Consider the following 23,786-nt stretch of genomic DNA (forward strand, 5'->3'; position numbering starts at 1 on the left):
TCGCCATGTGTTTAATATTTATTGGAATAAAGTAAGTGCCATATTCGTTAGAAATTATATAAGTCTTCCAGGACTGTATGATTTAACTTATTCATCAATTCCGATGTCTTTTATTCTGTGAGTCAACGATATATATTTGTTTTGCAGCAATGAAAACTAAGAGAGGCACTTTGTATTATTTATTACCGTGAAACGGTAAATCTAAATAAAATTTCTGTATATCAAATTAATTTCAACCGAGTCCATCCTTTGATAAAGTTAATGTATTTTAAATAACGATTTAATCGACTTGAAATTATTTATCTTATATTTATTTTGTTTTAAAAAAATCCTTAAATGATATAATTATTAAAATCTTTACATTACTCAAAGTGCTTCTCAATTTCGTTAATCGTTATATTTGTTGTAAATTTTATCACAATACATATGTACTACTTATATATATATATATATATATATAAAGTTTGACATATCTAATTATTAATACTTTCAATCAGTATTGGAATAATTTGTTGAAATCCTTCAGTTTTTTATTATCTATATTAAAAAAAAAACTTAAGATATGTATATATAGAGTAGTTTTGAATCTAGCACACCAAAGAGTTTTTATAAACAATTAAATCTTAATAACATTCCTTTACAGTATTTTTAAAGTATCAAGAAAGCATTGAATGTGTTTTAACACTCGTAATGCTATCTTCATATAAAATAATCACGCATAAAAGATTCACAAAGTTCCATGCAATGTTTCTTTATAAAATATTTCTTTATGCATAAAAACTCTTTCTTGTGCATGTTGTAATGTCATTTGGAACAACAATTCTATTATATAACAAAATTAAAATGTTAATACGTATATGAAAAAAATTAATCTTCTTAAATGTGGTGAAAACTTTTAAAAAATTGTTTAATATTTAATATATAAAAAATATTATTCGTTGTGTATCTTTGAACTGGATGTTACCAGTTAAGTTTGACACGACCAAACATGTGTCCAAAGTTTGTCTTTGGTCAATACAAGGGGATATGCTATGATAAAAAAAAAATTCAAACAATTAAACAAATACTATAGTATTGATACAAAGAATATAACATTTCTATATTTTCATAGATGGGCTCAACTATGAGAATGTATTAAAAACATTATTCTTAATTCTTACAGGATCAAAGTCTATTTAAAAATATAATTCAGAAATCAAGATATCTTTTTATTGTAGTATTTAAAACCTTTTGCCCAAAGACGTTTTCATTAAAATGTTATGCTGCATTGACTCCGAAAGATTTTATTGTATTATTAAATGTGTAATGAATATTTAATAATCGATAATTAATAAGTGACTTTTTTTTAAATATCAATAAAAACTTCTATAACCTAGAAATCGGATCCAGAATTCTAGAAATATAAAGAGACTATTATTTACTGTAGTATATTTAATTCTATTTAAGATAATACAATGTTTGTGTGTACTAACACACAAATTGAGCACAAGTAAACCAAAGTCGTATTTCCAACAATCTAAAAAGAATTGGTTGTTTAATATTACAAATGAATGTATTGAAATATGGAAATAAATATTAATATAGATTGAATTTTCATTACAAACTTACCCAGTTCACTTCTGTTCCGTAGTTTTACGTAATTTAGTTTCTTATAATTACTGGATTTTTATCCTAAACATTAAACACATAGCACTTTTTATGAAAAATAAAAATTTCAACAGTAATTTAATACTTTATTAAATGCGTTTTTCATATAATTTTAATCAACTTAACCAAATGATACTACATATCAAAAATGAAATTACGATGACATTTAATTTTTCCCGCGCTCCCGAGTCTGACATTGGCATTTCGTTGAGACGTTCGAAAACATGTGCTTGAGTGATGTTCTCTGGTTGTTCCGATTCCGGTTCTTCTAATGTCGGAGTTATGTCTGCGTAGTCTATTGTTACCGGAAGTGTTCGACCCACTGAAATAAATTATTTAACGGAGTTATTTGAAGAAATATCTCTTTAAAATATGAATAAAATTTGTAAGTAAAAAGATTTAAAATTTTACCTATTATTTTCTAATAAATGCATAGTTATTAAATTACTCAAACTTTCGTGAGACGTTATCGTAAACTTTAGTATCAACATGGCGCAGTGAGCGACGGGCCGCGTCCGCGAAATAATATAGTCCTGGTGAAGGGCCCGATGGGCTCGAAACTAGTTGGTGCTGATACCAGACAAACATACGTGAGTGTTTAAGCTGTTTTTATATAAATTCATAGTTTTGACTAATCTTATAAGTACAATGGCATAGTATTAAAAATAAATCTACCTCCTGGTTCGGTTGCAAAATGTAGAACCGCAGAAGTCTTACTCCATCCGAATCTGGAAGTTTTGATTAATTTGCGTCAAGTATTTAGCGTAACGTAACTATACCGCCGTCTAATACGTTTCTAACGCCATCTATCAAAATTACAAACCTATTTCTAGATGTAACAGTCGCTTCATACACAGTCGACGGCGTTAGTCCTCTTACTGTATAACTTGCGCTGTGAATAGGTCCTGAAATAAATATTACCAATAAATACGCGATAAAAAGTTTAGATTGTTTATAAAATTGCAAAAACTATAAGAAAATTGAAGTAAACTTGAAAACTATCTAAATTAAGTATTTTAAAATATTAGAAGGAATCGATTGTATTCTTTAAAAAAAAGTCTTCAAACCGTCAATTGAGTCTCCGGGCACGACAATCTTGCTCCAGAAGTAAGCAGGACCTACTGTCGACACGGAGTCAGGGTCGATTGGAGAGCGACTACCATAGTATGGCCGGATCCATAGATTATACTCTGAAAACGGTATACCATTTTTAAACTATGGTTAAAATGTATTGAAATTTTTAAGTTATTTGTACGTTAATTAACTTACCAATAATCGTTGAATATGAATCCACTTCCCATATAAGTGTGAAACTAGTAGATGTCGCTTTGTTTAGGGAAGGATCGACTTTAAATGATGCCACATTTGGAACACCTGAACAAATGATAAGTAATTTAAGTAATCTGAAGTCTATTTGCTTTTTTGGCGAATTTAAAATTTCCAAGTAAATTGCTACTCACCAGTAAGTTTAAACGAAACGTCAGCCATTCCTAACTTATTTTCCGCGCGGAAAGTATAGTTTCCCAAATCAGATTTCCTTACAGTCCTGAATATCAACTGATGAGAATTCTCGTGACCCATAATAATGATCCTGTAAAAAAAATTTTTTTTAAAACCGTAAACTTTGAATTTACCGATAAAAATAAGATTTAGGCACATCTCTAATAAGGGATGTACTTGAGTATCGATAGAATCTCAGTTGACATGAGAAATATTTTTCTTTACTACGAAAAACCAAACGTATTAAAATTACTAAACATTTTTTATTCAATCATTAAGTGGTCAGTAAATGAACCTACTAATTTAGGGTTTTTGTAACTAATCTGCATATAAAGGTTATTTAGTGAATAATTTCAGTCACACATTTTTAACCTTAATCGTTTAATTTACAAGAAATGATACGAAATAACAATAACCTATCGTCAGTCTTAACCGGTCTTCCGTCTCTAAACCACGCGGTCTTGGCAGGCGGCGCGGCGAAGTCCAGCCTCGCTTGAAGCGCCGCGCGGAGCCCTATCGCCGTATGCACAAATGTACGTACCGCGGAAACTACTGGAGCATCTAAATAAAGCAATCAAATTTAAAATACAGTAAATTATAATGAGGTAAAAGTATTTATAATGAAAATTTTAAAATCTTTGTTTAAGAATTATGTATTAGATTCTTTGTGACAAACACATTCTGTGTTACAACAAAATATACAGTTAGATATTGTTTTGTTAAATACGTGCATTAACCTTTTGAATGCCTTTCGGTGCATTTAATTATTAATTGGTCAAGAACTCAACTCGCAAACCTACGCATAATGATTTCAATAGCCATGATTTGTCAAAAACCTGCGTCGAGCATTATTGTCACGGTATAAAGAGGCTGTATGTTTAAATTAAAATGTATTTGAAATAATAATATTTTGTAGTATGACTTATTGACTTTACCTTGTATGATAACTCTAATGGCTGCCTTGACTGGATCCCCGACGCTGTTATCCGCAATACATTCATACACCCCGGCCAGCAAGCGATGTTCCGCTCTGAATCTGATTCTAGATCGATGTTCTAGAAGTGCCATTGCTTCACCCTGTATAAAACATACATTGTTATACAACTAGTTGTCGCCAATAACTCCGTCGGCACGGAATTAAAAATAAACTTGATATGCCAAATTTCAGCGAGATCCGTTGAGCCATTCCTTAGACACTTTAAAACAAACATCCATCCATCCATCTATACAATCGCATTTATAATATTAGTAAGATAACATTTAACTCATATTTTGATTACAAAATTTAAAACCTATTTGTATTATTTGCTAAAGCTAGGAAATTTCAGAAGTTTCAAAGAGCACTGATAATCTAGCAAAGAAAAGACGTGTTCAGTGTATTGTGTAGTTTATTTTTTAAAGAGTTCGGATTGGAATATTTTACACGTACATTTTTCCTCCACTCGATAGTGGGTTTAGGCGTCCCTGAGGCCTCGCATCCGATGTCCACGTACTCTCCTTTACGAACCTCAAGGAATCCTTCCTCCGGTATTGTCCTCACTGTAGGAGAACCTAGAAAAGACCATAGACCACTTTAGTACCTCAATTTTTATTTAAAATCTATATTAATAGTACGACAACTCACATTGGACTTCAATAGAATGTGACTGCTTAATAGGTCCCAATGGCTCTGGTCTAATCACCTGAAATTAGAATATGAACTTTATGAATTGTTGTTACAAAATGTATAAGCATTTATTTCTGTTGTATGGCTATGTATGTGATATGTATGTATTCGGTCAGAGACTATTTTCATCTCATGAAATTTTACAATTACATTTTTACGTTTTTGCTTTATATTTACAGTTTTTACTTTTTTTGCAATTACTTTTACATTACAATTTTTAACTTTTTACAATTTAATTTTTACGTTTTAGCTTTTACATTTATAGTTTTTTAATTTTTACAATTGAATGCCATCAATATGGTTAGCGTGGTTGTTGCCGACAGATACGGAACTTTTTACACTTTTTTATTCTTAATTGTTATATTTTTGAATCTAGAACTTTATATGTTTTTTCTTCCTTTTTCTTTATTTTTAAAACCATTTGTTGTAAATATATTCTTGTAACAGTGCGTGCTTTTCTCCTTATTTCTAATAATTCTATTTAATATTTTCATTTTATGTTTTTATTATATAACATAATATTCCAAAATTCATCTTAATCCTAACGCTCTTCCATCCTTACATATTCGGTCGTCTTTAGTGGTGGTGGTGCTTCATTCTGAGTATGCAAACATACAAGGAAGCACCATTATTACTGATTTTTTAAAGTTTTAATGCCAAAATTTTGCTTGCCACATTAATAGCACTAGTCATTTAGCTTAGATTGACTATGACTTAAGAGGCACACCGTAAAGTAATTGTTACATTACGGGAACATAAAAAAGATATATTTTCCACGGATGTTTTGGCACTAGAATCCCACGTTCAGACTATACCAGAGTTATTGGGTTACTAAGTTAATTAAGAACGTCCTGAATCATACACCAGCTGCTTTTAACAAGATCATCCGAGATACTTTTGACTAGCTCTCGCCCGTGACATAAGTACACATTTTTCTTATACAGCCGTGTTTTTATACATGTCTTGACAGTTTTTTAAGAGTTAAAAATAACTGTAGCTATAATTTAAAATAAGAATGACGGCTTTAACAAAGAGTTGAGCAAATTGATTAATTGTGTAATTGGTTGCTAGATAGATAGTTACGTAGTGATGTGAATGATTTCGATATTTTATCGATACATATTGAAATAATATGTAATTTTAATTTTTATAACTCGTATTATAATATTAATATTTCGTTTCCAGAACAAAAAACAAACAAAGACCAGTGAAATTACAAAAGAAAAAGAATCATATTTTAAAAGTAAGTGTTCTGTTAATATTTTATTTAAACAATTTAAATATAAAGAGTGTGTTTTAGGTTAGAAATTAAAAGAATGTATAACATGTTATCGATAATTTATCAATGACCGATCACATCACTAGCTTCAAGTAATTGTTAAGATCGAAGGGCGGTACGTTTATAGGAATTTGTACAAGTACTTAATTGGTGTAAGCTGCCCGCATTGTTTCGCAATTCATGTGTTGAAGAATACTTCAAATTAATATAGTTACTAAAGTTTGTTTCGCGGCACTACATTATTCGCATATAATACGCGAAGAAGTGACCAATATTTTTAATTATTTTTTCATTCCAGATAACTTTTCAATCATTCTTTTTCAAATAACAGAGATATAATTTTCGTAAAGTTAAAAGTCAACGTTTATAACTGCTTGCGCCGACATAAAGTTTGTATACCACTGTGACAATGTATTTTAAGCTAGTTAAACAAAGGTAAAACAGCGAGGCAAAGCAGTAGACAGTGTAGTACTGATCTCATTTGAACGCAAACTGTCAAAATAGTTCTGCCCTACTGCTCTTGAACTATAAACCTACAAAGATATCTGACCCGATGGGCACAAATTATGACAGCTCACTAACGCCCCTCAGGTAAAGTTCAAAAAAGTGTCACAAGATTCTTTATGTGTAAAACTGCTTATGATATTTTCCTTTAAACGCCATTTTATAAAAAAAACGGCTATAACCCTCTCATTGTCTCAGATATTATAGTTAGACTTGATACATATTGTCATTTCTCACATTTTCTTAGAACAGACAGAGACAACATATGTCAACAAATGTTGCAAAACAATAAAAAGATTAATACCAACCTCACAAGTATAATCAGCTGTATCATGAGCTCTTAAGCTGTCGATCTGCAGACTGTAGTTCCTGTGCATATACATTCTGCTAGGTAATAAAGTGTGCTGGTCTAACGTGTCACCAAGAAGACGGTTATTCTTATACCATTTCACTCGAGCCACAGTTTCTGGAATTAAAAATAGAAGGCGTTGAGCCTATATCAAAATACTAGTAGTAGAATGTAGAAGTATGTTTAGTCGCGCTAATTTCTGAAAGAAGACTCCAGATTTTAACAATACCTTTTTGATTTGATAGTTCATTATATTACAAAGGTATCTATCTAAAACCTCAAAAATATGAGTATTTAGATTTATTAACCTCTATTAACACGTTCAATGTCACTAAGATACATACCTTATACATAGAAGTTTATTCGGTAGGACTTACCGTAGGTTTTCGAGTCTAAATTCTCTTTATAAAACATATTGTCATCCTTGTCATTATCTTCGACAACACAGAGATGACAATATGTTTTAAACGGAGATTTGGTACTCAGAAACCAATGGTTAATGTGTTAATTGATTATTGACCAAAATTAGTTGATACAATTGTTTTTGGTAAGAATTTTTTTATCTTATATATAAAATTCTCGTGTCACAATTTTCGTTCCCATACTCCTCCGAAACGGTTTGACCGATTCTCTGAAATTTTGTGAGCATATTGAATAGATCTGAGAATCGGCCAATATCTATTTTTAATCCCGTGCGGACGGAGTCGCGGGCGACGGCTAGTTTCATATAAAAGAGGTCCGTAATTCATTGGCTATAAAATTGCTACATCAATACGTGAACTCTCTGCGGGCAAGCGACAATTGCCACACAAAGATTCAAATCTAACTCCCTTCCTGTTGGTAACTATCTACTGATGTATGAAGATATTGTGCACAGTTCAAAATGGATACGGTATTTATTACGGAAGAATTGAACTTCTGTATTGTTGCCTCTATTTTGCTGAGAAGAATAAAAATTACTTTTGCTTATTGAACTCTGTTAACAAAATCTTCCTAAATCAACATTTAAAAATCTGTCTGTTTTTATTATGTAAAATTATTTTATAAAATTAATTGCAATTTTACCACATCCATAATTTGCAATACCGAATCAATGTTCTGATGACTGAACCGACGTGACAATTCACGTGTTTGTGGCCCGTGACGTGTTGCGAACAATATAATATCACTTTTGTGTTCACCCCTTTTGTATTTATATCATAATAACTCAAACTGTTTTGTGACTACGAACGCGGGAATACAAAGTTCTATTTTTAAAACAAAATCGCTAATTCGAATTTCGAATGCATTTTATTATCGATATGAAGAACGTTAAAATAGCGGACAACCCTATTAGTATAGTTTTACAGTATAAAAAAAAGTTAAAAAGATTAAACTTATATTTGAATAATAAATTACATCTGGAGCAACCATACATTTAATTTACTCAAAAGATAAAACTCTTTATAGTAACCTATTTATTAAACATAAAGCTGCCAGCAAACGTAGTCATCTAAAAGATTTTTATGACATATATTAACACTAGCTATCGCCTGCGACTCCATCAGCGCAGAATTAAAAAAAAACTTCATTAGTAGCCTGTGTTCTATCAGACTATGTTCTACATCTATTTCAAATTCCAGCGACATCCGTGACGGCGTTTTGGAGATACCTTCAAACATCCATCTTAACATTCGCATTTAAAATTTTAGTATGATATGCGTGAAACTTGATGTTTTTCTAAGCTGATCTCTATGAATAGACTGACTTTAAGAAGTAGTAATTTGTGCCTATTTCATAATATGGCGCTGGTGGTAACGTTCTGCTTGTGGTGTGGATTCGAACTCATAATATAGATAGAATTAATTATCACGTTACATCAATAAACGTTTAAATCAGAACGAAATATATAGCTGTTAATTCCAAGCAATCTCCTATCCTTTTATACTGATGATTCGTGTGTAGGAACCCTAAAGTTTATTTAAATTATAGAAGTTATAAACGACATAGGACTTTAATAGTATTATTAAAATGTAAAATAAGTAAATAATAATTTGTAAATACATTTTTTAAACATAATTTCAAACAAAGGTTAAGTTATTACATATTTAAATATCTTTTTATTTGATAGTTTTAATAGGTCAATAAGAATATTGACTTTTCATAGTAAATTAGCTTTTATATCAATAAAAATAAAGGTCAAAATCATGTAATCTTTACGGAAAAAAGTACTTACATGAAACATATAGTCTTGTCTTTCATTTTATTTTGAAAACAAAGAGATAACAAGATGTCTAAAGATTTTGTATTTTAACTAGTCGTATTTTGAACTAAATTTATAATCTATATGATTAATAAAATTGGAGTGTTTGTATCAAAAAATCCGTCTGTCTGTTCGCAAGGCCGTGTTTGTTCCGTGTAATCTCCAAAATGGCTGAACGGATTTTGACCGAACTTTTAACGGAATATAGCTAATGTTTGCGAGAGTAACTAAGGCTTTTTTATCCTGCCCTGACAAAGTCGCGGCTAACTGCTAGTTAATAATAAGATTTGTCTCGTCTTGATGTAAGTTAAAGATGTTCAACCCTAGATCCGATATCAGTCAGATAAAAAATTGTTTGAATAATTCCGACTTTATAATGCTAATGCAATTTATGTTCACGTATTAAATCGGAGCACAAAAGATGTCCGTCTTTAGCTTTGTGTGTCCATTGAAGTACGTGAATGGACATAAATTGAACTAATCAAAGTTAAAAAAGGTGTTATCGAAATTCATAATGATGAATATTTCCATTTATTTAAGTATCTTCTTCTTCTGCTAGCTCTACAGCACTTTGTGGGCCTTGGCTTGGTCCAGCAACTTTTTCCACCTCGGTCTATCTCTGGCCACGGACTTCCAGTTTGCTATGCCTCTGGCCACGGACTTCCAGTTTGCTATGCCATTATTTATTTAAGTATCCAATAAACAAAAATTCTTTGTCGGCGATTATGTTATTAATAAGTACAAATACTATAATAATTCTCGGAGTAATTTAAACACAATGTTTACTTACAAAAGGTTTCTTTATTCTTGTAATGAAAATATTTATTTTTCCTTATTGTCATGTCTATTACACATTACTTGAATCCTACGCATTCAATAACAAAACATAATCTATAGAAAGATTCCCGCCTTTTTAATGCATTACTGTCAAAGTAGATAATGTCAAAACAATGAATATACAACGTCAATAAAAGCGCGCCGGAACCGGATTTAATACAGATAAAATATATCCTATTGATAACTTTTTAATTGATGCTGGCCGAATTGAATACGTAAAGGACACAGAACAAAAAGTTTCTATAGAAACTTTTCGTTGTTTATCGTTACTCTCAGATAGAAGTTTTTATTTGTTTTTGTAGCGTCTTATGAGTGAGATATTGCGGGCTTCATTCCCGTTTATATTTTGCTCTAATTTTCCAAAAATATTCCATTCCTGTATCCAACATAAAGGCTGTAAATTAAGAAAATGTACATACCATAATGTACATAATGGGCGTAAAAAATATCAAAAATTAATCGTAACGAATTTTTGATCATTTTTAAATTAAATATAGCTAAAAAAACTAAAATAATCATATAAACTCACCATTATCTTGTATATAACACGGCAGTAGTACGGATTCATTTTCGTAAATCTTGAAAACGACAGGAACACTCTTGAAGACTTTCTCACAACCGCCAAATTTTATAAATATAATTATAATTACAACTAATAATTTATTTATTGTCATCGTAAACGACATTTTAATTTTATTAATTTACATTTGTAATTTATAATTAAAAAAAAACAAAAATAGCGTTTTATTTAAAAAACGTAAAAGAAAAAAGCCTTTGCCTTGTCTAAATTTTTTTCTTTTTATTTTTAAAATGCTACAATAGGTAGGATATTATTTATAATCTGTGGAACATTTGTCTTGTGGTGCGCACGATTCAACTAACCGAATATGACTGTACTGCCCAAGCGCATGTCGCGTCGATTACAATAAAGTTAGGGACACAATGAGCAGATATACTACACAAATAAAGTATTCTATTATAAATCATATTGTTTTTATTTTAAACACAAGGTCTACCTTCATACCTATCCATTTTACATGATAACATCAAAGTTTACAACTATTGTTTTAAGATATGTAACTTGTAATAAATATATTGTAATAAATGCGTTCAGTACACCACTGTCCTTTGTATCCCGTCAATTAATTGATTCACCTTTATAAAGTAGCTGGCATTTGTAATCTGAGATAACTCACTGCGTCTTAACAGCTGTCAAATGGAGAGCTTCTAGACAAATATCCAAACGTGGGTCATAGAGTTAAGATCTATAAAATGACTTTAAAATGCTTTCTCCTAACCTAACTTTTAAAAAATGACTTTGTATTTTTAATTTCTCACATTAATGCACATTTTTATTACGGCAAGCACTTAAAAATATATCAAATGTTGCAAATTAATCACTTATTTTATTCCTAAGGAGACAATTTTTTTGGAAAGTTACTGACGTAACTGTCAAAAAGAGCGCGAACTTTTTCTATTGGACATGATGTTTTTCTTGTAAAAAAAAGACAAAAACCGCGGTGTACGTTTTTATTTTAGTAGGATTTTAAAAACGTCATTTTACGAATAAATTAACGAAATGATAAATAAATTATGTCCTTCGCTTCTTTAACGTCTTCGTCTACAGATGCTTCAAGAGATAATTAATTGAACAGAACAAAATAATTAACCAAATAAACAAAAAGAAGAATCAAGACGAATTCTTGGACAAAAACATAATGCACTATTTCTGTGTACATCATAAATTCCTTGTCCTACAAAAGAATAATAGTTTTACGGCTATAGAAAATTATTTGAATAGCCTGATACAGAAATAATTTCATTGGGATATTTTAAACATGACAAATACCATTACGGGTTAAATAACATCTTTTGTTTAGTGAAACAGTATCTAAGTTGTAGCAATTTGAACAATCTAGCATTTATAAACTAAACAAAAACATTAATAGAACTTGAACTACGATAAATAAGTGGTATTAGTTCTTTCGACTTTTATTATTTTATACAAAGAAATAAAAATGAAATATAGTTTTACGAAACGTATGATAATTACTCCTTTATTTCTCTACCAACAATTTGACTCAATTAATCTTACAGCAATTACAATAAAACATTCAAACACATCAGAAACTGTTAATCTAACTAACCGCCATTTTTTATAATTGCCGGCAAAGCCGCGGGCATTTTTGGCGGCCATCTTGAAAAATATTTTGACGTTTTCATATTAGATCTTTACGAAATAAAAATAAATTACTAGTTACTTTCGAATTGGAAAATACAAATAAATTGGAACTGACGTGCATGTATGCGTAGATGTAGTGAAAGATGAAGAGACGAGTGAGTTAGGCCAGGCCGAGTCAAATAGAGGTCTGTGATCCTATCCCTCGGTGTTACGGACGTGCCTTGTCTCGTTTTACTTTAAAAAAGGTGTTTTATAGGGACCCTGTATGATGCTATATAAATGATAGAATAGGGACTTATCGCAAACATAGTCTAATTGTCGGTTTTCACTGTATTCTCAAACATGTTGTCATCTTTCTTATTCCCTTTCAAAAACAAAAACAGAGACAAAACATATCATATAAGATAAAATGCTTAAAATTAAAAATGTCTATGGGCAGCGATCGTTTTGCTATTTCGAAGATTTAAGGTGACAGCTTGCTAGTTTGCTACCTTAAAATATAAAACAAAATGCAATCACTTTTATTAACAGCGTGATCTTTATGGTGCGACCTTTGACCTCCGCTTTGTGTGTGGTCACTGGTCACTTCTATTTGTTAGCTAAATCAGTCTTCGACATCTTTGTACTTTACTATACAGGATGTATTTAAATTTAAGGAGTTTTAAATTTGGATATGCACTATGCAATGTCTGTCAGCTTTTAGCAATCGATAATTTGTGCTAATTGTTTTTTGTCTGAATTATAAAAAAATAAATTTGAAGTTTTTCAATATGTGTCCGAGTTTTATTTTTAAATTATGAATGAATTCCCCCCTAACTTTTGGCCGTAACATCGTTTGCGCGGTATTTAAAGAAATATTCTAGTAATAACTCGCACGTTACTCAGTTACAATATTATTTAAGAATGCCAAACGAATTTTGGGAATCGGTGCTGTAGTTTTTGAGTTCATTACTAAGGGAGACTTTTCAAGTCACCATTTAACTATTCAGAAAGTGACAGTAAGATTTTAAATTTCTCCTGTACAAAACATCCTGTATAAATCTATTAAATGTTCTTCAATAGTCGGCTGCTAAGCTCATTGTGCTCTGGACATTTGAATAGTAAGTGATCAATTCATCTCAAGAGTGACGACGTGTTTATGTAATCTGTATTCAAACACATCGAATACATAAGTACACCTAGAGTTATATAGAGTTTATTACTTGAGTGACTTCCTTTTGTATAGAATCAGATTACGTTAATTATAAATTATTTTATCTTTTTACATACATGCTTTTGTCGTGTGAGTTGTTATATCATATTTTTGAATTTAAATATCTAAGTAATTATGTAAGTCTAGTCTTATGTTAGTTAGTTATAAATTGTAGTGATAAGAATATGCATTATTATAACGACTTGGTGCAATTTAGTAATGGAAGGCAAAGTTATTTCGATATAAAAGAGTTTGGTTAAATATTTGATTTTTCTAGGTCGATTAAATCTACTACTAGTTTATAACCACTAAGTCAAATATTTAATGAAATCTTTATTTAAGTTTTTAAACGTCCAATACAGATACAATAAAAATATTAAAAAATAATAATTTTCCAAGCTGGCAACAAAACGTCTGGTAACATTTACAAAATGTCCGACGCTAATTCCGAAAATGACGTTTTAGGGCCGCCTTCCTTAAAGAAAATTAAAATTGACGAGCAAAATGAGAACGGTGTCGACGACATTCAATTAGAATTGAAAGACTTTATTCCTGTGAAAATTCTTAACAATAATACGAATAGGAAAATTGTGTGTATTCAAGGTACATTTAAAGACAAAACTGGTGTGGCTTTGGTTTTGTTAGAAAAAAATGCTTTCAAAGAGGAAGATTTAGACAATAAAGGATATTTTAGTGAGGATACGAAGTTGCGAACGTTCTTCAAGAACGATATTTACGGTAACTTCGTATGTTTCCCGCTTCCTGAAATAAATGGTGAGTTGTTAACTAAAAGTACTTTCAAAAATCTCAAGGTTTCCCCAATCGACGTGATTAGTCATATTTCTCATTTTACACTTGATATTATATACTCTGTGATATTCTCGTATAATCGTGAGTGTATCATCTTTTTGCATTAGCATGTTACGTTTTTTATTTTAAATATGTCGTTTTAACAATTTTCGTAACATCTGTCCATGTTGTGATTCAGATTAGATAAGTAATTTTAGTCAGCAAAGTCATTACCAATTATAAAGGTCAGATAATAATTATTTACATTAATAGTTAATTCTATAATTAAACTATTAACAATTTCTACATGTTATACTTTTCTCACAGATGTATTTCGATGTATTAATACTTTGCAAATTATTATAAAAACTAGTTTTTTTAACCTTTAGAATTACAAGTTGCTCTTTTAAAGCATTACACAAAGAGATTTCATATGCACATTTGCTTTTAAATAGTTCAACTAACATACATTTATATGGTATAGCTTATGCAATACTTTCACTTTACTTAACTTGATATATACTTTTACTATGATTAGTGTCCTTACTTACATAGTTATTCTAGCTGTAATAAGTAGTCTATGTGTTTTTCCAGACTATGTTCTATATGCATGCTGAATTTCAGCTAGATCCATCCATTTAAACATTCACATTTATAATCGTAAGATTTTTCTATTAATTATGCATCCAAGATTTAGTTGGTTTAGTTTAGATCTTTTTACTAATATTATAAATGTGAATGTTTAGATGGATGGATGTTTGATTGAAGGGATCTTGATGAAATTTGTCTTTTATATAAAGCATAGTCTGCAAGACAACATAGGGGTGGACCGAGTCGCAGGGAACAGCTAGTGTTTCTATAAATTATGTATTTATATAGAAATACTTGGTTTACTTTATATACATTTCATATGCTTAACTTTACTATTATGTATGTTTATGTTTCCAGGTGTAAAAACAACAATCATCTATCCAGCTACAGAGAAGCATATAGCTAAGTTCAGTCAGCAAGAAGTACATATTATATTAGAAACCCCAGAGTTGTATGAAAAATTAACTCTACCTCATATTGAAAAAGAACAGTTTAATTTACAGGTAAATATTTTTTCCTCCATGCAGAATTAAAACAAAAACATAACTATTAGCCTATATGTTCCTCTAGACTATGTTCTATATTAATGCTAAAATTTATTGAGATCCAATCAACCATTATAGAGTTACCTCCAAACAAACATACATCCATCCATCTATCTAGACATTTGCATTTATAATTTTTGTAAGATAAACCAGTGCTTGACCACAAATTCACTTGTTAGTAAGTGGCTATGTAATCGAAGAATGGTACACTGTAGCTTAGTAAGTACCTATGTATCTTGTTTTTGTACATTGTGATGTAACCTGCACATATCTTTAAATTCAAAGATATGTGTGAAGTCAACTCTCACTGGGCCAGCGTAGTTAACTACTGACTACTACTGCAGCTACTTAAATAATCATCTACAATTTAAGATGTGTTACGACCTTTAATTGATGTAGCACAGATGCACAGAAAGAGAATATTTCACTTACCTATGCATCTCCTCCTCTATCAAAACCACTTCCCCCTACCATTGTTTCCTTAAAATGATATTAAAATTAGGCCTCTGGCAAGCACTCTCGTCTCACAAAACATGAAACTGCTTCCACCTGAGGCATGTTTTCTGTGCGGTTCTGATATTACATTGAGCTTGCCAGGCCATTTGTGTAACAGTTCTTGTTGCTGGTGTATACCACTGCTAAAAAGTCTTATCCTTACCTCTTTTTTATAAACATTGAAATCTACAGAGGTTTTATTGGAACGGATATCAGCAAAAAATATGTCTTAGTCTGGCTTATTCGTTTTTAGGGTTCTGTACCTCGAAGGGAAAAATAGAAACAATTATAGGATCACTTTGTTATCCGACAGTCTGTCTGTCAAGACCCTTTTTACTTTTATATAGTCAAAACTGAATAAGCGAGAGTCTAGAACCAGGATATTTTTACCGGGTTACCTAAAACTACCTTCAATAACCAGCCCACACCCACAAATATGAATGATATTCCCTAAAAAAACAGACAGTTACTTAAAACTACCTATGATTCAAACTTAGTGCTTTGAATTAGTATTTCAAGAATAAATTTTGTACTCTGTATTTTAAATCTAGTCAAACTATATGATTAAAACTAATTTAATAGTACTTTTCAAAGATAAAAATTAAAACATTGTAAGTGTTTTTTTTTTACAAAAAAGCCTTAGAAAAATGATTTGAATAATTTTATTTATATTTTTAAATTAAGAACATACTGTATTTGCTTTTAATCTTTCACTTATTTATATTAAAAAAAATCGAATTCAAATTACTTTAGTAGTGCGAATCCTTTTTTCAGTGTTTCTACACAATAGGAGTAATTAGGGTTATACTGCCAAACAGAACATTCACATTTAAAAAAAAACAGATTGTTTTTTTTTTTAATATTTTGTTTCAATACCATAGTTAGTATTATATAGTTATTTTAATGAAATTTTGCAAAATTAATTGTTATTTTCAGTGGGTGTACAACATTCTAGAAGGCAAGAGCGAGCAAGACAGAGTGATACATGACAATAAGTGCGAAAGAGAAGGCTTTGTTCTAGTCCCGGATCTAAAGTGGGACGGTCTCACAAAGGAAACATTGTATTTACTGGCTATTGTGAGACAACGAGGTATCAAATCATTGAGAGATTTGAATGAAACACATTTGGGATTATTAAAAAGGGTCCGGGACGAAGGAAAGGTAAGATTTTTTTTTTATTTGAATTGTTAGGTTAAAAAAATGTTTAAAAAATATTTGTAGTGATGATTACCTATGGTTATTTGATAATATAAGTTTATAATCTTACTAATATTATAAATTATAAAGTTTAGATGGATGGATATTTGTTACAGATGTAGAACATAGTCTGGAAGAACTATTAGGTTAGGTTAGGTTTTTCTACTATGTTCTAAATCAGTCTTTCCCAAAGTGGGCGATAACGCCCCGTTGTGGGCGCTGCAGGCTTCAAGTTATGGGTTATAGTAAAAGTTTCGTTTGGTATTCTCTGTTAATATACATATATAGGTCACAATAATTACTTAATTAATTTATTTTGAAGTTATAGTTGTTTTTAAATATGTGAAAATATGGGGATGCTAAAAAAATATTTATTCTCAAAGTGGGCAGTAGACAAAATAAGTTTGGGAACCACTGTTCTACATCTATGTCAAATTTCATCTATTCAGCGGTTCTGGAGACAACTTCTAACTAACATCCATGTAAACATTGGTATTTATAATATTAGTAAGATAACTAACGTAACCCGAAAATGGAATGACCAGATTTCAGTAAAGAGAGAAAATTCTGGTAGTAACAAATGCATTTTTTTTTTTATTCCAGAAAACAATATTCTCAAAATACAAAGTACCAGGTAGTCAATTACGCGTCTACCTTCACTATCAACCTTCATTTTATCATTTACATGTACATTTCACATATCTGAGACACGAAGCACCCGGGATATATGCTGAGAAATCACATTTACTTGACACCGTCATTGATAATATTGAAATGATGGGAAATTACTATAAAAATGCAACTTTACCCTTCACAATTCGTGAAATGGATACCATTTTTAATGTCTATGAAACCAACGGACATGTTGAGAGAATTAAGACAGATAAATAAATTTAATTAAGTAAAAATGTTGATTAAAAATATTTTTATAGAATTGCGTTCGCGATTACGCAGTTGTAATGTTTATATAACAACTAGTATTGATTTAAATAGAAATTGTAATTTGAAAATTAATATACAATCGAATTGCATAGTACTAAATTATTACAATGATAATAATTATTCTAGAAGGGATAGTTTATCTTCGATAGAAAGTCTCTCAGATTATTCTGATGATGAATTTGATGACACATCCATTGTGGCGATTGACGAGTTCTGTCATATAATACCAAATTCAATGTCATGTCTGAAAATAGATAAAAATACGATATCTTTTCGTGTTTTAACACAACCTAAAAATGGTGGTAATTTTTACACTGAATTTTTATCAGCGAATAATCTTACAGATTCTATCAAAACTAGTGAATTAAAAATAAATCTAAACGCCGAGAATGATATGAAAATAATTTGCGCCAATTGCTCAAATGTCATATCAATTGAATCTGTCAAATTTGACAGAATATTGGAGTTGCCAACTGAAAATATAGATATGTCAGAATGGTTCTGCCACGGTCACAGTCATGGCAACACTTCTGAACCGATTTTACCAGTTTTGAAACAGAATAAAAACGATTTTCTATACCGTTTAACATATTTTGTAGTGAATAAAAATCTATTATCCGAGAAAACGAACAAATTTAACCTCAAAAGGGATATATATCATTGCAACAGATGTTTAGCTTGGTTAGGTATTAAAATTAAAGATACAGTAAAATTATTTAATTCAGAAATAAAAATTCAACAAAATAGTACAGATAGTTATGTATTTACGCATAATAATCCAACTAATATAAGTATAGATGATTTTATTTACACAATCGAATGTATGACGAAGGAATCAAACCTAGGCCTCCAATATGCTGTTATGTGTAAAATTGTTCTGGAATGTACTATTTCAATAACAAACAAACAATACCTACTAATTTGGGTTATGGATAAAGAGTTACAAGTTTTAAGGAATAATGAGGTTATAGAAAGTGAAAAAGTTACATTAAATTCTAGTTTTTTGACTAAAATATTATATAAAGTCGAATTATGTTTGAACGATGAAGTTGAAAGTTGGTTGTCAGATCCTACAGTAGTCAGTACGGATATATCAAAGAGTATGTTTTGCAAAGGCTTAGAACACTTGAAGTCAACATCGCAGAAAGTTCCAGAAGCATTCCGTAGCAGTAATGGTTATAACATCAGTTATCTGAAAGTCTGATAAATAAATATCAAGCATTATATTGGTGTTTTTTATTTCATCCTACCATCAAATGTATTATTGTACCATTGTAAAGTTTTTCAAAGAATAAAAAAAGATACTTTTTTTACAAGTATTGTAGCGGTGAAACTTTACGATATTGGTTTTTTAAATGGTTCTTTATGTATATTTCTAACAAATTAAATAAAGATACATCGTTAAGATAGATAAATATTTAACAGGAAAACAATAATATGTATTAAGTTACTAATGGGTATTTCATGTTTTGTTTAACACTCGGTGTCGCCCGCGACTCTATCCGAGCGGAATTAATTTTTTCCCAGGCTATGTTCTATATGTAAGCTATCGAGATCCATACAGCCGTTCTGAAGATACCTTCAAAAAACATCCGTCCATACATCCATTATAATATTAGTAAGATTATTCTTGTATTTTTAACTAACAATGCTTAATAATCTTAAATAGCACTTTCTTTTTTATTTTCACAAAATTTTATTTATTTTAAAAAATTGCCAATAAAGAAAAATAAACGAAAATGAAACTGTTAATATATAATTTATTTAACAAACCTTATTGTACATAATGGAATTATAAAACATGGAATTATTTTAAAATTAAAATAAATGCAACGAAACAACATGATTTCTACCAAACTGTTAAAATAATCTTTTTAATCAAACAACTTTTATTACATTAAAAAAATAATAACCCTTATCCTCTAATCTTAATATTTACTGCTACAGTCATTTAAATGGCCACTAAAAGTCAAAATGTAGATTTACTGCATGTGAGATATTAATTCGTTTCTTAACCCGATGTAGATTTAATATGAAAAAACTAAGGGATCGGATTCTTCTTGAGTTGTTCAATGAGCCAAGGTTTGCAGTATATTCTCCAAGTTGTCTTGTGTGTGTGACAGTTGGACAACACTCTTAATTCCTGCCTGCTTTTGTATTTTGCGTAACCCTGATTCTTTTATATGACCAAACACTCCTTTAGCTGGTAGTTTTTTCGCTCAACTGTCAAGAAGAGTTGACGATTATCCATCTTGCTTGAGCATGTTGCCGTGTTTTAATAAAACAGCCATAAGACAAATCTACACATTTGTGACTAACTGTGGGTTTCTGACACTTAAATCTGTATAAAATATGTTGGCATCTCTATCTTTCATCTTTGACAAAACAGAGATAACAATATGTTTTAAATGGGGATTTTCATCTCGGAAACCCAAGGTCAGTGGCCACCAAATAACTAGGTTTCAGTAAGTATTCAGTGAAGCTCCGCATGTCTCTTTATGTCTCTCATCTGTAGTATTCCATTTAAGACAATGGAGTAATTGAAGTACCAGAACAAAGAAAACACCAGCACAAATAGAACATCTGTATAGATAGTTAAGGATTTAAAGAGATTTACAAAATACATCATATTAAAATAAGGATATGTGTTTTTATAAAGATAATTAAAGGGATGATATAATTTTGTATATTTATATTTTCCACATTTTGATTTACAATTGAATATGGTCTAATCACCCATAACTTAGGGTAGACTCCGAGCCCCTCGGTGGGGACGTATAGTGAGCTGATGATGATGATTTACAATGTTAATAATAAAAAGTGTAGAATAAAAGTTATGGATACTTTAAAATCTATAAACTTAATTGTTTTTGTAGTTATTTTATTTATTTTGTAATATAAAGTAAGTTGCAACAGAGTTGATAATAAGTAAACAGGAAAGTGTAAATGTAATTCACACCACAAATGTATCATGACTTAGTAATTAAAAGTTACCTTGGAGGAAAACAATAAGTAATAATGTTCAAGCTCAATAAAACAACTACGAAACATTAAAAATGCAGTATTATCAATTATTCTACATTTGAAATGAGATATTATAAACCTAAGGGTTGACTGTCCTTAAGGAACCCCTTATTGGTTATGAATGCCCAAACCAATATCTATTAATTTAATTTAGAAGAACATTAGCAGAACTAAAGGTTTATAAGTAAGTAATAAGTCAAGTTTGTTAAGTAGTAAGACATTTCAAAACAGAAGATTGCGGCCTACAATTTGTAGGAAGAAATATGACGTGTAGTAGATACTAAATGTTAAATATGTAGGTAACCTGTAAATATTAGTTTTATGTTTAAAAAAGGATACGTATCACCACTTTCTCCCACGGTTCCACCATGTACAATTCTGTAGCAACTAAATACCTTACATACCAACGTTTCACATATTTACGAATTCTTTCCACTGCATCCGACATTTTATATCAAATTTTTTATGTTGTTCAATGCAATTTGTAATTTTAAATACTTGAATACGTCCGTGTAAGACGCTAAGGAAATACAAAATAAAATTATTTTACACCACAATTCTTGAACAAACGTTTAACAATTATTATATGTAACTGACAGCTGCGTCGTGCGTCAAAGTGACAACTGACATTGACGTCTGGTTTCTCTATTTAACTACCAGCCTTTTTGCTACAAGGAATTAGAAATATGTATTTCGAAATGAAAGTCTCTTTTTAAAAGTTAAATAATTACTTGCAAGTTACTGCTACAAATGATCTACAACTGCATCAAAATAAACATTAGTTTTTTTAGTACAACAATATTAAGTTACCGTATATAAGTCACGCTTTTCTATGTTCCGCTAATCTTGTGAAATGTGCAGAGAGAAATAACACAACCTTTCAACACGATGCTTTCCAGAAGACTACAATTCGTCAATTTTGATATACTCGCTACGACCATTTTGATGTACAGTCAGCGTCATATAGATCGTAACAGACAAGATATGCAAATATATAGGTACACCAAAAGTAATCAATTATATCGGTACAACAAAAGTCCTCAAATTAATAGATACATTCACCCCGCTCAAATACATCGGTACATACACAGCGTCAAATATATGAGTACATGCAGGGTGCCCATAAATATCGTAGCAGCCACAGCGTCATAAGTAACTATGCAGTCAAGGTGTGCAAAAATATCGTAACATTTGACAAAATTGAACTCTATCTCTATATACTTGTGATACAATTTGTAATAAACTACTTCTGTTACATTCATTTGACACTTTGTATTAACATTATAGGTTGTCCGGAAAGTTCTTTCCGATTTTCGATACGAAGCTTAGAATAGACTGTAGCTGAAGTGGATTCATTTTCGAATTTCCACCATTATCAAAATACATTGACGACGAGGATAAAACCGTGAGTACGGAAATAAATTGTATTTGAAAAAAAAGGAAAGAGAAGACCAGTGTGTAAAAAAAAACATTTCAGTAATTGATGCTGTTTAGAAAGGAGATACCAACTCAAACCCCGGAGATCACCAAATGGTGGGATTTGAAAGGTGACAAAATCCCAAAGTTCTGTGAACAGCTAGAAGATCTCAAGGTCGACACAGAATTGGATGGGGTACTCTCAGCAAATCTATCTTAAAAGCTGCTAATAATGTTCTTTGTCGCACGAAAAGGGGAAGAAGATATAACAAAGAAACGTGGTGGTGGTCAGAAGAAGTTAAAAACGCAATTAAAAATAAAAAGAAGCGTTCAGCACATGGCAGTCCATCCAATTACAAGAAGATCACGAAGAATACAGGAGAGTAAAGAATAATATCAATAAATAAAATCATCATACAATAAAATAATATCAGTGCAACGAGCAGTCTCAAAAAAACCTTTACAAGCAGTTAGACACCAAGGAAGGTCAGAAAGGTATTTACAAAATTGCAAAGCAGCGTTGTCAAAGCACAAAGGATCCTTTGAGGTGTAAAACGGTGATAGGTCCTGATGGAGAGTTGTCATACAAAGATAAAGATGTTATATCAGCCTGGCATCACTATTGAATAAGAAAAGAAAATATGGAACTATTACAATGATAAAATAAACATTACTTTTCTACGAGGGTAGTATATCCACGACATATACAAATATTGTCATGATTTCGACCAAAAACAATAATCAAATGCATTTTTAAGACTGTCTTCAACCTATGGTTGACAAATAGTGTGTAGATGGATAATAGCATTCGGCGATGTTAATCTCGGTCAACCTTATGTATATACATAACTGTTGGCGATCGAATTTTAAAGCCTTCACAATATATTTTGTAATTTAACTGAACTAAATTGTAGCATTGTATTTTGTTTATTTTCTTTGTATTAATGTTTATTATGTTATATTCCACATCATTTCAATAACTACTATTTGTTATCTGTACACTACTAACTTATACCAAGGTAGATGTAAATATAGTTGGTAGTTTTTGAATATTAAAAATAAAGTGAATTTGGAGGGTGGTCGGCTCTGGGCAGTCGAATGTCGTCCGTCGAACGTACAGTGCGCACCCATATTGAAAATACTGTGTTTAATTTTGCTGCATCGCCGCCATCCTTTACAATAACTTCAATAACATAGGTACAGTCACCTGTAATAAAGTGTAAGTACCTTCGCACGAACAGAGGCGGTTCTATAGACGAGATAAAGTGAGGAATGGCAATCACTAGGTCAGTCGCCATGAGACCTTTGAGCCGGCAACTCGTGTCGGTACGTTAACGAGAAGAAGAAGAAGAAGAAGAAGAAGAAGAAGAAGAAGAAGAAGAAGAAGAA

The 23,786-nt window shown here is 30.7% G+C and overlaps 3 protein-coding genes across 4 annotated transcripts; 2 read left to right on the forward strand and 1 right to left on the reverse strand.

The window, feature by feature from the left end:
* Positions 1–1,747: 1,747 nt before the first annotated feature.
* Positions 1,748–10,702, reverse strand: LOC106125702 (neurotrimin). 2 transcript variants are annotated; one of them, XM_013323001.1, is made up of 12 exons: positions 10,554–10,702; positions 6,905–7,062; positions 4,772–4,829; positions 4,577–4,698; positions 4,083–4,224; positions 3,564–3,708; positions 3,108–3,238; positions 2,917–3,021; positions 2,715–2,837; positions 2,471–2,552; positions 2,323–2,375; positions 1,748–1,969 (listed from the first exon to the last, which is right to left on the reverse strand). In XM_013323001.1, exons 1-12 carry the CDS (start codon positions 10,696–10,698, stop codon positions 1,764–1,766), a joined length of 1,470 nt encoding a protein of 489 aa, XP_013178455.1. In that variant the 5' UTR covers positions 10,699–10,702; the 3' UTR covers positions 1,748–1,763. The 2 variants fall into 2 exon arrangements, with proteins under 2 accessions (XP_013178455.1, XP_013178457.1); XM_013323003.1 differs by lacking the exon at positions 10,554–10,702 and adding an exon at positions 9,978–10,113.
* Positions 10,703–13,818: 3,116 nt separating this feature from the next.
* Positions 13,819–17,999, forward strand: Dcps (Decapping enzyme, scavenger). Its single transcript, XM_013323200.1, has 4 exons — positions 13,819–14,172; positions 15,136–15,281; positions 16,755–16,979; positions 17,619–17,999. Exons 1-4 carry the CDS (start codon positions 13,830–13,832, stop codon positions 17,904–17,906), a joined length of 1,002 nt encoding a protein of 333 aa, XP_013178654.1. The 5' UTR covers positions 13,819–13,829; the 3' UTR covers positions 17,907–17,999.
* On the forward strand, positions 17,903–19,183 carry LOC106125815 (uncharacterized). Its single transcript, XM_013323199.1, has one exon. The coding sequence runs from the start codon at positions 17,923–17,925 to the stop codon at positions 19,159–19,161; it is 1,239 nt and encodes a 412-aa protein (XP_013178653.1). The 5' UTR covers positions 17,903–17,922; the 3' UTR covers positions 19,162–19,183.
* The last annotated feature ends 4,603 nt before the right edge of the window (positions 19,184–23,786 follow it).

Source organism: Papilio xuthus, unplaced genomic scaffold (assembly GCF_000836235.2).
Source record: "Papilio xuthus unplaced genomic scaffold, Pxut_1.1 DF825783.1, whole genome shotgun sequence".
NCBI classification, from domain to species: domain Eukaryota; kingdom Metazoa; phylum Arthropoda; class Insecta; order Lepidoptera; family Papilionidae; genus Papilio; species Papilio xuthus.

Coding starts and splice junctions, on each gene's coding strand:
- LOC106125702 (XM_013323001.1), bottom strand. CDS start 10,698: ATGACAATAAATAAATTATTAGTTGTAATTATAATTATATTTATAAAA. Junction 4,830..6,904: donor CAGCTGATTATACTTGTGAG/GTTGGTATTAAT, acceptor TTCTAATTTCAG/GTGATTAGACCAGAGCCATT. Junction 2,553..2,714: donor GCCCGGAGACTCAATTGACG/GTTTGAAGACTT, acceptor TATTTATTTCAG/GACCTATTCACAGCGCAAGT.
- Dcps (XM_013323200.1), top strand. CDS start 13,830: ATGTCCGACGCTAATTCCGAAAATGACGTTTTAGGGCCGCCTTCCTTA. Junction 14,173..15,135: donor CCCGCTTCCTGAAATAAATG/GTGAGTTGTTAA, acceptor TTATGTTTCCAG/GTGTAAAAACAACAATCATC. Junction 15,282..16,754: donor AAGAACAGTTTAATTTACAG/GTAAATATTTTT, acceptor TGTTATTTTCAG/TGGGTGTACAACATTCTAGA.
- LOC106125815 (XM_013323199.1), top strand. CDS start 17,923: ATGTTGATTAAAAATATTTTTATAGAATTGCGTTCGCGATTACGCAGT.